At 48.4% G+C, this 14,090-nt stretch overlaps 1 protein-coding gene across 2 annotated transcripts in view; it reads right to left on the bottom strand.

Moving 5' to 3' along the window:
* TIMELESS (timeless circadian regulator) overlaps nt 1-14,090 on the bottom strand; it is a 419,423-nt gene that overhangs the window by 54,407 nt on the left and 350,926 nt on the right. For both annotated transcript variants that reach the window (XM_063952567.1, XM_063952568.1), the window contains one exon: nt 8,349-8,467. In XM_063952567.1, coding sequence (XP_063808637.1) covers nt 8,349-8,467 — 119 coding nt within the window. The remainder of the gene's footprint in view (nt 1-8,348; nt 8,468-14,090) is intronic.

The raw sequence follows: 14,090 nt of genomic DNA, 5'->3' as shown, positions 1-14,090 counted from the left end.
GGAATGGGCTGCCTGCTGCAGTCTTCTTCCCTTTCCTCTATCCCTGGGCAGATATGACTCTTATAGGGACGAAAGGACTGAGGCTGAAAAGACGGTGTCTTTTTCTGCAGAGATGTGACTTAGGGTAAAAAACGGTGGATTTTCCAGCAGTTGCCCTGGCCACCAGGTCCCATGGACCGACCCCAAATAACTCCTCCCCTTTATACGGCAATACATCTTTGTGCCGTTTGGAATCTGCATCACCTGACCACCGTCGTGTCCATAAACATCTTCTTGCAGATATGGACATCGCATTTACTCTTGATGCCAGAGTGCAAATATCCCTCTGCGCATCTCGCATATATAGAAATGCATCCTTTAAATGCTCTATAGTCAATAAAATACTGTCCCTGTCAAAGGTATCAATATTTTTAGTCAGGGAATCCGACCAAGCCACCTCAGCTCTGCACATCCAGGCTGAGGCGATCGCTGGTCGCAGTATAACACCAGCATGTGTGTGTATACTTTTTAGGATATTTTTCAGCCTCCTATCAGCTGGCTCCTTAAGTACGGCCCTATCCGTAGATGGTACCGCCACTTGTTCTGATAAGCGTGTGAGCGCCTTATCCACCCTGAGGGGTGTTTCCCACCGCGCCTTAACTTCTGGCGGGAAAGGGTATACCGCCAATAATTTTCTATCGGGGGAAACCCACGCATCATCACACACTTCATTTAATTTATCTGATTCAGGAAAAACTACAGGTAGTTTTTTCACCTCACACATAATACCCTTTTTTGTGGTACTTGGAGTATCAGAAATATGTAACACCTCCTTCATTGCCCTTAACGTGTGGCCCTAAAAGAAAATACGTTTGTTTCTTCACCGTCGACACTGAAATCAGTGTCCGTGTCTGGGTCTGTGTCGACCGACTGAGGTAAATGGGCATTTTACAGCCCCTGACGTTGTTTGAGACGCCTGGACAGATACTAATTTGTTCGCCGGCCCTCTCATGTCGTCAACCGGCTTGCAGCGTGTTGACATTGTCACGTAATTTCCATAAATAAGCCATCCATTCCGGTGTCGACTCCCTAGAGAGTGACATCACCATTACAGGCAATTTGCTCCGCCTCCTCACCAATATTTTCCTCATACATGTCGACACACACGTACCGACATACAGCACACACATAGGGAATGCTCTGATAGAGGACAGGACCCACTAGCCCTTTGGGGAGACAGAGGGAGAGTTTGCCAGCACACACCAAAACGCTATAATTATCCAGGGACAACCTTTATATAAGTGTTCCTCCCTTATAGCATTTTAATATATATACATATCGCCAAATCAGTGCCCCCCCTCTCTGTTTTAACCCTGTTTCTGTAGTGCAGTGCAGGGGAGAGCATGGGAGCCTTCCCACCAGCCTTTCTGTGAGGGAAAATGGCGCTGTGTGCTGAGGAGAATAGGCCCCGCCCCCTTTTCGGCGGGCTTCTTCTCCGGAGTTTTAGATATCTGGCAGGGGTTAAATACATCCATATAGCCTCAAGGGCTATATGTGATGTATTTTTCGCCATACAGGTATTATACATTGCTGCCCAGGGCGCCCCCCCCAGCGCCCTGCACCCTCCGTGACCGCTGTGTGAAGTGTGCGGACAACAATGGCGCACAGCTGCAGTGCTGTGCGCTACCTGATGAAGACTGAGAGTCTTCTGCCGCCTGGTTCCGGACCTCTTCATCTTCAGCGTCTGCAAGGGGGGTCGGCGGCGCGGCTCCGGGACGAACCCCAGGGCGAGCCCTGTGTTCCGACTCCCTCTGGAGCTATGTCCAGTAGCCTAAGAATCCAATCCATCCTGCACGCAGGTGAGTTGAAAATCTCTCCCCTAAGTCCCTCGATGCAGTGAGCCTGTTGCCAGCAGGACTCACTGAAAATAAAGAACCTAAAAACTTTTTCTAAGTAACTCTTTAAGAGAGCCACCTAGATTGCACCCTTCTCGGCCGGGCACAAAAACCTAACTGAGGCTTGGAGGAGGGTCATAGGGGGAGGAGCCAGTACACACCATGTGATCCTAAAAGCTTGCTTTTGTGCCCTGTCTCCTGCGGAGCCGCTATTCCCCATGGTCCTGACGGAGTCCCCAGCATCCACTAGGACGTTAGAGAAATAAGATTTTACTCACCGGTAAATCTATTTCTCGTAGTCCGTAGTGGATGCTGGGAACTCCGTAAGGACCATGGGAATAGCGGCTCCGCAGGATACTGGGCACAACTAAAAGAAAGCTTTTAGACTACCTGGTGTGCACTGGCTCCTCCCACTATGACCCTCCTCCAAGCCTCAGTTAGGATACTGTGCCCGGAAGAGCTGACACAATAAGGAAGGATTTTGAATCCCGGGTAAGACTCATACCAGCCACACCAATCACACCGTATAACTTGTGATACTATACCCAGTTAACAGTATGAAATATAACTGAGCCTCTCAACAGATGGCTCAACAATAACCCTTAGTTAGGCAATAACTACATACAAGTATTGCAGACAATCCGCACTTGGGATGGGCGCCCAGCATCCACTACGGACTACGAGAAATAGATTTACCGGTGAGTAAAATCTTATTTTCTCTGACGTCCTAGTGGATGCTGGGAACTCCGTAAGGACCATGGGGATTATACCAAAGCTCCCAAACGGGCGGGAGAGTGCGGATGACTCTGCAGCACCGAATGAGAGAACTCAAGGTCCTCCTCCTCAGCCAGGGTATCAAATTTGTAGAATTTTGCAAACGTGTTTGCCCCTGACCAAGAAGCAGCTCGGCAAAGTTGTAAAGCCGAGACCCCTCGGGCAGCCGCCCAAGATGAGCCCACTTTCCTCGTGGAATGGGCTTTTACTGATTTAGGATGCGGCAATCCAGCCGCAGAATGCTCCAGCTGAATTGTGCTACAAATTCAGCGAGCAATAGTCTGCTTAGAAGCAGGAGCACCTATTTTATTGGGTGTCTACAGGATAAAAAGCGAGTCAATTTTCCTGACTCCAGCCGTCCTGGAAATATAAATTTTTAAGGCCCTGACTACGTCCAGTAACTTGGAATCTTCCAAGTCCCTAGTAGCCGCAGGCACTACAATAGGTTGGTTCAAGTGAAAAGCGGATACCACCTTAGGGAGAAACTGGGGACGAGTCCTCAATTCTGCCCTATCCATATGGAAAATCAGATAAGGGCTTTTACATGACAAAGCCGCCAATTCTGACACACGCCTGGCCGAAGCCAAGGCCAATAACATGACCACTTTCCACGTGAGATATTTCAAATCCACAGTTTTAAGTGGCTCAAACCAATGTGATTTTAGGAAACTCAACACCACGTTGAGATCCCAAGGTGCCACAGGAGGCACAAAAGGGGGCTGTATATGTAGCACTCCCTTTACAAATTTCTGAACTCCAGGCAGTGAAGCCAGTTCTTTCTGGAAGAAAATCGACAGAGCCGAAATCTGGACCTTAATGGAACCCAAGTTTAGGCCCATAGTCACTCCTGACTGTAGGAAGTGCAGAAAACAACCCAGCTGAAATTCCTCTGTTGGGGCCTTCCTGGCCTCACACCACGCAACATATTTTCGCCAAATACGGTGATAATGGTTTGCGGTTACTTCTTTCCTGGCTTTTATCAGCGTAGGAATGACTACCTCCGGAATGCTTTTCCTTTAGGATCCGGAATTCAACCGCCATGCCGTCAAACGCAGCCGCGGTAAGTCTTGGAACAGACAGGGCCCCTGCTGTAGCAGATCCTGTCTGAGCGGTAGAGGCCATGGGTCCTCTGATATCATTTCTTGAAGTTCTGGGTACCAAGCTCTTCTTGGCCCATCCGGAACCACGAGTATCGTTCTTACTCCTCGTCTTCTTATTATTCTCAGTACCTTTGGTATGAGAGGCAGAGGAGGGAATACATAAACCGACTGGTACAACCACGGTGTCACTAGAGCGAATACACAGCTATCGCCTGAGGGTCCCTTGACCTGGCGCAATATCTAGTTTTGTGTTTAGGCGGGACGCCATCATGTCCACCTGTGGCCTTTCCCAACAGTTTACCAACAGTTGGAAGACTTCTGGATGAAGTCCCCACTCTCCCGGGTGTAGGTCGTGTCTGCTGAGGAAGTCTGCTTCCCAGTTGACCACTCCCGGAATGAACACTGCTGACAGTGCTAAGACGTGATTTTCCGCCCATCGGAGAATCCTTGTGGCTTCTGCCATCGCCATCCTGCTTCTTGTGCCGCCCTGTCGGTTTACATGGGCGACTGCCGTGATGTTGTCTGATTGGATCAGTACCGGCTGGTTTTGAAGCAGAGGCCTTGCCAGACTTAGGGCATTGTAAATGGCCCTCAGTTCCAGAATATTTATGTGTAGGGACAACTCCTGACTTGACCAAAGTCCTTGGAAATCTCTTCCCTGTGTGACTGCCCCCCAGCCTCGAAGGCTGGCATCCGTGGTTACCAGGACCCAGTCCTGTATGCCGAATCTGCGGCCCTCTTGAAGATGAGCACTCTGCAGCCACCACAGTAGAGATACCCTGGTCCTTGGAGACAGGGTTATCAGCCGATGCATCTGAAGATGCGATCCCGACCACTTGTCCAAGAGGTCCCACTGAAAGGTTCTTGCATGGAACCTGCCGAATGGAATTCTGCTTCGTAAGAAGCTACCATTTTTCCCAGGACTCGTGTGCAGTGATGCACTGATACCTGTTTTGGTTTCAGGAGGTCTCTGACTAGAGATGACAGCTCCTTGGCTTTCTCCTGCGGGAGAAATACTTTTTTCTGTTCTGTGTCCAGAACCATCCCCAGGAACAGTAGGCGTGTGGTAGGAACCAGCTGTGACTTTGGAATGTATAGAATCCATCCGTGCTGTTGTAGCACTTCCCGAGATAGTGCTACTCCGACCAACAACTGCTCCTTGGACCTCGACTTTATAAGGAGATCGTCCAAGTACGGGATAATTAAAACTCCCTTTTTTCGAAGGAGTATCATCATTTCTGCCATTACCTTGGTAAAGACCCTCGGTGCCGTGGACAGTCCAAACGGCAGTGTTTGGAATTGGTAATGGCAATCCTGTACCACAAATCTGAGGTACTCCTGGTGAGGATGGTAAATGGGGACATGTAGGTATGTAATCCCCCTCCTCCAGGCTTGCAATAACCGCCCTGAGCGATTCCATCTTGAACTTTAATTTTTTTATGTATGTGTTCAAGGATTACAAATTTAACATGGGTCTCACCGAACCGTCCGGTTTCGGTACCACAAATAGTGTGGAATAGTAACCCCATCCTTGTTGAAGTAGGGGCACCTTGATTATCACCTGCTGGGAATACAGCTTGTGAATTGCCTCTAGCACAGCCTCCCTGCCTGAGGGAGTTGTCGGCAAGGCAGATTTGAGAAAACGGCGGGGGGGGGGGGGGAGACGCCTCGAATTCCAGCTTGTACCCCTGAGATACTACTTGAAGGATCCAGGGATCCACCTGTGAGCGAGCCCACTGATCGTGAAATTTTTGAGGCGGCCCCCCACCGTAACTGGCTACGCCTGTGGAGCCCCCGCGTCATGCGGTGGACTCAGAGGAAGCGGGGGAAGAATTTTGATTCTGGGAACTGGCTGACTGGTGCAGCTTTTTCCCTCTTCCCTCGTCTCTGTGCAGAAAGGAAGCGCCTTTGACCCGCTTGCTTTTCTGAAGCCGAAAGGACAGTACCTGATAATAGTGCTTTCTTAGGCTGTGAGGAAACATGAGGTAAAAATTTTTCTTCCCAGCTGTTGCTGTGGATACGAGGTCCCAGAAACCATCCCCAAACAATTCCTCACCCTTATAAGGCTCTATGTGCCTTTTAAAGTCAGCATCACCTGTCCAGTGTCGGGTCTCTAATACCCTCCTGACAGAATGGACATTGCATTAATTCTGGATGCCAGCCGGCAAAATATCCCTCTGTGCATCCCTCATATATAAGACGACGTCTTTAATATGCTCTTATGTTCGCAAAATAGTATCCCTGTTTGACAGGGTCACAGACCACGCTGCAGCAGCACTATCTGCAGGTCTCAGTCTAGTACCTGAGTGTGTAAATACAGACTTCAGGATAGCCTCCTGCTTTTTATCAGCAGGTACCTTCAAAGTGGCCGTATCCTAAGACGGCAGTGCCATCTTTTTTGACAAACGTGTGAGCGCCTTATCCACCCTAGGGGATATCTCCCAACGTGACCTATCCTCTGGCGGGAAAGGGTACGCCATCAGTAACTTTTTAGAAATTACCAGTTTCTTATCGGGGGAACCCACGCTTTTTCACACTTCATTCACTCATTTGATGGGGGATCAAAACACTGCCTGCTTTTTCTCCCCACACATAAAACCCTTTTTTAGTGGTACTTGGGTAATGTCAGAAATGTGTAACACATTTTTTATTGCCGGGATCATGTAACGGATGTTCCTAGTGGATTGTGTATATGTCTCAACCTCGTCGACACTGGAGTCAGACTCCGTGTCGACATCTGTGTCTGCCATCTGAGGGAGCGGGCGTTTTTGAGCCCCTGATGGCCTTTGAGACGCCTGGGCAGGCGCGGCTGAGAAGCCGGCTGTCCCACAGCTGTTACGTCATCCAGCCTTTTATGTAAGGAGTTGACACTGTCGGTTTATACCTTCCACCTATCCATCCACTCTGGTGTCGGCCCCACAGGGGGCGACATCACATTTATCGGCATCTGCTCTGCCACCACATAAGCCTCCTCATCAAACGTGTCGACACAGCCGTACCGACACACCGCACACACACAGGGAATTCTCTGACTGAGGACAGGACCCCACACAGCCCTTTGGGGAGACAGAGAGAGAGTATGCCAGCACACACCAGAGCGCTATATAATTTAGGGATTAACACTATATTGAGTGAATTTTTCCCAATAGCTGCTTGTATATACAATATTGCACCTAAATTTAGTGACCCCCTCTCTTTTTAACCCTTTGAGCCTGCAAACTACAGGGGAGAGCCTGGGGAGCTGTCTTCCAGCTGCACTGTGAAGAGAAAATGGCGTCAGTGTGCTGAGGGAGATAGCTCCGCCCCTTTTTCGCGGACTATTCTCCCGCTTTTTTATGGATTCTGGCAGGGGTATTTATCACATATATAGCCTCTGGGGCTATATATTGTGATATATTTGCCAGCCAAGGTGTTTTTATTGCTGCTCAGGGCGCCCCCCCCCCCAGCGCCCTGGACCCTCAGTGACCGGAGTGTGAAGTGTGTATGAGGAGCAATGGCGCACAGCTGCAGTGCTGTGCGCTACCTTGGTGAAGACTGATGTCTTCTGCCGCCAATTTTCCGGACCTCTTCTTGCTTCTGGCTCTGTAAGGGGGACGGCGGCGCGGCTCCGGGAACGAACACCAAGGCCAGTTCCATGCGGTCGATCCCTCTGGAGCTAATGGTGTCCAGTAGCCTAAGAAGCCCAAGCTAGCTGCAAGCAGGTAGGTTCGCTTCTTCTCCCCTTAGTCCCTCGATGCAGTGAGCCTGTTGCCAGCAGGTCTCACTGTAAAATAAAAAACCTAAAATAAACTTTCTTTCTAGGAGCTCAGGAGAGCCCCTAGTGTGCATCCAGCTCGGCCGGGCACAGAAATCTAACTGAGGCTTGGAGGAGGGTCATAGTGGGAGGAGCCAGTGCACACCAGGTAGTCTAAAAGCTTTCTTTTAGTTGTGCCCAGTCTCCTGCGGAGCCGCTATTCCCATGGTCCTTACGGAGTTCCCAGCATCCACTAGGACGTCAGAGAAAGGCAATATACTTTAATGTGTAATATAAACTTAGTGATTCAGCTGCACAATTTTTCGATAGACAGCACTACACAGCCAACCGGATAATATCGCATGTGGCGCCATGCAAATGTAATGATTGACGGTACAAGTGATCATTCCGTCCTTCATTAAAGCGATTTAATGAAGGATGGAATGATCACTCATTCCGTCCTTCATTAAATCGCTCTGATGTGTACGTCTGGTACGATGTCAGCCAGCATAACGTCCGGGTACACATCACTCCAGTGTGTATCCCGTTTGAGTACATAGACCCCTCAGTCCTAATCTCTTTTGGCATAGAGAAGACCTATCTGCTTAAGTATAGAAAAAGGACTTTATTCAATGAACTGACCAACTGCTGAACACAATATTCATGTACCACTTTCATAACTGTTGCAAACATAAATAGAAGCAGACACATAAAAGATCAAAATAAGATGAGGGAAGCCACAGAATTATATATTTCTAAAGGCAAAACTAAAGCAGACAATGGTTGTTCTCTTTATCTCCTACAGTTGTAAATGCATTAATTTCAATATCAGACTGACAAAACACATTATACTGCATGGACACTTACCTGCTCGTTAGCTGGAGGACGAATGCCCACCTTTTTTAATAATTTTTGGAACAACTTGTTTTCCATGGCATCCTCATTGTCTTCAGTTAACGGCACCAGAGGGACTGATTGAGAGGAGCCTGGCAGACAGAGAAGAATTTCCCATTAATTTCAGACGTTTCACTTTCATGGATTCCCAATATTGTACATAACTGCTTAGAAAAAGCAATGTTTTTTATTCTATGCATTTTCAGCTTAGTAACATGAAATGGTGTTCACAGTTTTTATTTGTCTGTATAATTATACAATTAAGGAATACATGGCCATATTTACTGAGATATATATATATATATATATATATATATTTATTTTATAGGATTTTAATACCTACCGGTAAATCCTTTTCTCTTAGTCCGTAGAGGATTCTGGGGATGCTTCAAGAACCATGGGGTATAGACGGGATCCGCAGGAGACATGGGCACACTATAAGACTTTGAATGGGTGTGAACTGGCTCCTCCCCCTATGCCCCTCCTCCAGGCTCCAGTTATAGGAACTGTGCCCAGGGAGACGAATATTTTGAGGAAAAGGATTTATTTAATTATTTTAAACTAAGGTGAGATACATACCAGCTCACACCTCAAACACGCCGTACAACATGGCATTCAACAACAACGCATGCAACGGCATGACCAACATCAGCCACAGACTGACTGTATTTAATTCAACATGAGTGTAACCAAAACCAAACTGCAGATACAGACCGCACTGGGACGGGCGCCCAGCATCCTCTACGGATTAAGAGAAAAGGATTTACCGTTCGGTATTAAAATCCTATTTTCTCATACGTCCTAGAGGATGTTGGGGATGCTTCAAGAACCATGGGGTTTATACCAAAGCTCTAGAACGGGCGGGAGAGTGCGGATGACTCTGCAGCACCGATTGACCAAACAAGAGGTCCTCCTCAGCCGGGGTATCAAACTTGTAAAACTTCGCAAAGGTGTTTAAACCCGACCAAGTAGCAGCTCGGCAAAGCTGTAACGTTGAGACCTCTCGGGCAGCCGCCCAAGAAAAGCCCACCTTTCTGGTAGAAAGGGCCTTCACCGATTTCGGTAACGGCAATCCTGCCGTAGAATGAGCCTGATGAATCGTATTATAGATCCAACGCGCAATAGTCTGCTTGGAAGCAGGAGCCCCAATCTTGTTGGGAGCCCTAATCTGCGCCGTTCCGGGGACATAGATTTTCAAAGCTCTAACGACATCGAGAGACTTCAATTCCGCCAAGGCGTCAGTAGCCACTGGCACCACAATAGGCTGGTTCACGTGAAATGATGAAACCACTTTTGGCAGAAATTGCTGACGAGTTCTCAACTCCGCTCTATCAGCATGGAAGATTAAATAAGGGCTTTTGTGAGACAAAGACGCCAACTCAGATACCTGCCTTGCGGATGCCAAGGCCAACAACGTGACTACTTTCCAAGTAAAGAATTTTAACGCCACCTTACGTAAAGGTTCAAACCAATGAGATTGCAGGAACTGCAATACCACATTAAGATCCCACGGTGCCACAGGAGGCACAAATGGAGGTTGGATGTGCAGCACGCCTTTCACGAAGGTCTGAACTTCTGGAAATGAGGCCAATTCTTTCTGAAAGAAAATTGATACGGCCGAAATTTGTACTTTAATAGAGCCTAACTTTAGGCCCGCATCCACACCTGCTTGCAAAAAATGGAGCAGACGCCCCAACTGAAATTCTTCCGTCGGAGCCTTCTTGGATTCACACCAAGACACATATTTCCTCCAAGTACGGTGGTAATGCTTTGCCGTTACTTCCTTTCTAGCCTGAAGAAGTGTGGGAATGACTTCACTGGGAATACCCTTTCTGGCTAAGATCTGGCGTTCAACCGCCATGCCGTCAAACGCAGCCGCTGCAAGTCTTGATACACGCACGGTCCTTGTTGTAACAGGTCCTCCTGTAGAGGAAGAGGCCAGGGATCTTCTATGAGAAACACCTGAAGATCTGGATACCAGGCCCTCTTTGGCAAGTCTGGAACAGAGTATTACCTGAACCCTTGTTCTTCTGATAATCTTTATCACCTTTGGAATGAGTGGAAGTGGAGGGAACACATAGACCGACGGAAACACCCACGGTGTCACTAGGGCTTCCACCGCTATTGCTTGAGGGTCCCTCAACCTGGAACAATATCTCTGAAGTTTCTTGTTGAGGCGGGACGCCATCATGTCTATTTGAGGAATTCCCCAACGACTTGTCACTTCTGCAAAGACCTCTTGATGAAGACCCCACTCTCCCAGATGGAGATCGTGTCTGCTGAGGAAGTCTGCTTCCCAGTTGTCCACTCCTGGAATGAAGACTGCTGACAGAGCGCTTGCATGTCTCTCCGCCCAGCGAAGAACTTTCGTGGCCTCGGGCATCGCCGCTCTGCTCTTTGTTCCGCCCTGGCGGTTTATGTACGCCACTGCTTTTATGTTGTCTGACTGAATCAAGACGGGCAGACTGCGAAGAAGATGTTCCGCTTGCAGAATGCCGTTGTAAATGGCCCTTAATTCCAGAATGTTTATGTGCAGACAAGCTTCCTGGCTTGACCATTTTTCCCTGAAAATTTCTCCCCTGTGTGACTGCTCCCCAGCCTCGGAGACTTGCATCTGTGGTCACCAGGATCCAATCCTGAATCCCGAACCTGCGTCCCTCCAGAAGGTGAGAACTGTGCAGCCACTACAGAAGGGAGACCCTGGTCCTGGAAGATAGGATTATTTTCCGGTGCATGTCCAGGTGAGACCCGGACCACTTGTCCAACAGGTCCCACTGAAACACCCTGGCATGGAACCTGCCATACTGAATGCAGCAACAGAGTGCATTGAAGAATCGACACTCTTGCCGGTTTCAGAATCTGTTTTACCATGTTCTGTATTTCCAGAGCCTTTTCCACTGGAAGAAAAACTCTCTGCAATTCTGTGTCCAGAATCATACCCAGGAACGACAGCCGTGTCGTCGGAACCAACTGTGATTTTGGCAAGTTTAGCAGCCAACCATGTTGTTGCAGAATCGCCAGTGAAAGGGCAACATTTTTCAGCAATTGCTCCTTGGATCTTGCCTTTATGAGGAGATTGTCCAAGTACGGGATAATTGTGATTCCTTGCTTGCGCAGGAGAACCATCATTTCCGCCATTACTTTGGTGAAAATCCTCGGAGCTGTGGACAGACCAAACGGCAACGTCTGAAATTGGTAATGACAATCCTGAACAGCAAACTTCAGATAAGCTTGATGTGGAGGATATATGGGGACGTGTAAGTAGGCATTCTTTATGTCGACCGACACCAAAAAATCCCCCTCCTCCAGACTGGAGATCACTGCTCGGGGAGATTCCATTTTGAATTTGAATTTTTTTTAGAAAGAAATTGAGGGATTTTAGGTTCAGAATCGGTCTGACTGAGCCATCCGGCTTCGGGACCATGAACAGGCTCGAATAAAAGCCCTCCCCCTGTTGTGACGGGGTTACCGTGACAATTACTTTATTTTGACACAACTTTAGTATCGCAGCGCATACTACCTCTCTTTCTAGAAGAGAAGTTGGCAAGGCCGATTTGAAAAATCGGTGAAGGGGCACGTCTTGAAACTCTAATCTGTACCCTTGGGTTACTATTTCTAATAACCAAGGATCCAGGTCTGCGTGCACCCAGACCTGACTGAATAGTTTGAGACGTGCCCCCACCGGTGCAGACTCCCGCAGAGGAGCCCCAGCGTCATGCGGTGGATTTGGTAGAAGCCGGAGAGGACTTCTGCTCTTAGGAACTTGTCACAGCCTGTGACCTTTTTCCCCTTCCTCTCGCAGCAAGGAAGGAGGACCCTCGTCCTTTTTTGTATTTATTGGGCCGAAAGGACTGCATCTAATAGTGGGGTGTTTTCTTTTGTTGTGCAGGAACATAAGGTAAAAATGATGACTTACCCGCGGTAGCCATAGATACCAGGTCAGTGAGGCCGTCACCAAACAAGACACTACCGTTAAACGGTAACGACTCCATCGCCGTCTTAGAGTTAGCATCAGCATTCCATTGATGAATCCACAATTCTCTCCTTGCTGAGACTGCCATGGCATTGGCCCTTGATCCCAAAAGGCCAATATCCCTTACAGCTTCTTTTAAATATGCTGCAGCATCCCTGATATGATCCAGAGTCAAAAGCACGTTATCCCTGTCTAGGGAATCTATCTCAGATGACAAATTATCTGCCCACTTTTCAATAGCGCTACTCACCCATGCCGAAGCAACGGCAGGCCTGAGTAGCGAACCCGTAGTGACATAAATGGATTTTAGTGTATTTTCCTGCTTACGATCCGCAGAATCCTTTAGGGCTGCAGTGTCAGGAGACGGAAGCGCCACCTTTTTGGATAGACGCGATAAAGCTTTGTCTGTCGTGGGGGTTGACTCCCACTTTTCCCTGTCCCCAAATGGAAACGGATATGCCACTGGAATTCTTTTGGGAACCTGTATCTTCTTGTCAGGATTTTCCCAAGCCTTTTCAAAAAGAGCGTTCAGTTCATGAGAGGGAGGAAACGTTATCTCAGGTTTCTTTCCTTTATACATACAGACCCTAGTATCAGGAACAGCAGGGTCCTCTGTTATATGCAACACTTCTTTAATTGCCACAATCATGTACTGAATGCTCTTAGCCAGTTTTGGATTCAATCTGGCATCACTATAGTCAACACTGGAATCAGAGTCCATGTCGGTATCTGTATCTGCTATCTGGGTAAATGAACGTTTCTGTGACCCTGATGGGGTCTGAGCTTGTGACAATGCATCCTCCATGGATTTTCTCCATGTCTGGTTCTTAGACTCAGATTTATCAAATCTCTTAGACAACCGAGCCACATTTGCATTCAAAACACTCAACATATTTACCCAATCATCCGTCGGCGGTGCCGACACGATCACTCTCACAGTCTTTTCTGTCCCCACTCCAGCCTCCTCCTGGGAAGAGCACTCAGCCTCAGACATGTCGACACACACGTACCGACACCCACAACCACACTGGGGCTACAGGGGACAGACCCACAACAAAGCCTGTAAGAGAGACACAGAGGGAGTTCTGACAGCTCACAACCCAGCGCCTATCCCGGTACTGAAGCGAGTAAAAGACTGCCCAGACCTGTTAGCGCTTTTATATGTAAATAATTAGCACCAAATCTCTTGTGGCCCCCCCCCCCCCCATTTTGCACCCTGTTACTTGTACAGTAGTGTGGGAGGCCAGGCTCAGTGTCTCTGCAGCTTCTGTGAAGAGAAAATGGTGCTGGTCAGAGCTGTGAGGGCTAAGCCACGCCCCCTTCATGGCGCGCTTCAGTCCCGCTTAAATTACATATTTATACAGGCGGGGGTCCGTAATTAGTGCCTAGGCACTGTTCACACATCTGCCAGTGCTATTTGAGGATCCTATGCTGCCCAGGGCACCCCCCCCCCCTGCAGTGCCGTTCTCTTGTGGGAGCATGGCGCGCAGCGCGGTACCTCAAAAGCCGTCTTCTGCCGTCACTGAAGTCTTCTGATCTTCCTTACAAAGAATTAAGGTTAAAAAAGGGTTGAGATTGCCTGAAGGATAAAATAAAAAAGGGGCAGACTAGATGGGCCAAGTGGTTCTTATCTGCCGTCAAATTCTATGTTTCTATGTTTCCTTTACTCACCCGGCTTCTGTCTTCTGGCTCTGTCAGGGGGGTGACGGCGCGGCTCCGGGAACAAGCAGCTAGGCGCACCA

The sequence above is a fragment of the Pseudophryne corroboree genome, chromosome 2 (genome assembly GCF_028390025.1).
Source record: "Pseudophryne corroboree isolate aPseCor3 chromosome 2, aPseCor3.hap2, whole genome shotgun sequence".
Lineage (NCBI taxonomy): Eukaryota > Metazoa > Chordata > Amphibia > Anura > Myobatrachidae > Pseudophryne > Pseudophryne corroboree.
Note: the sequence above shows the minus strand (reverse complement) of the source record. Positions and strands in the feature narration are given on the sequence as shown.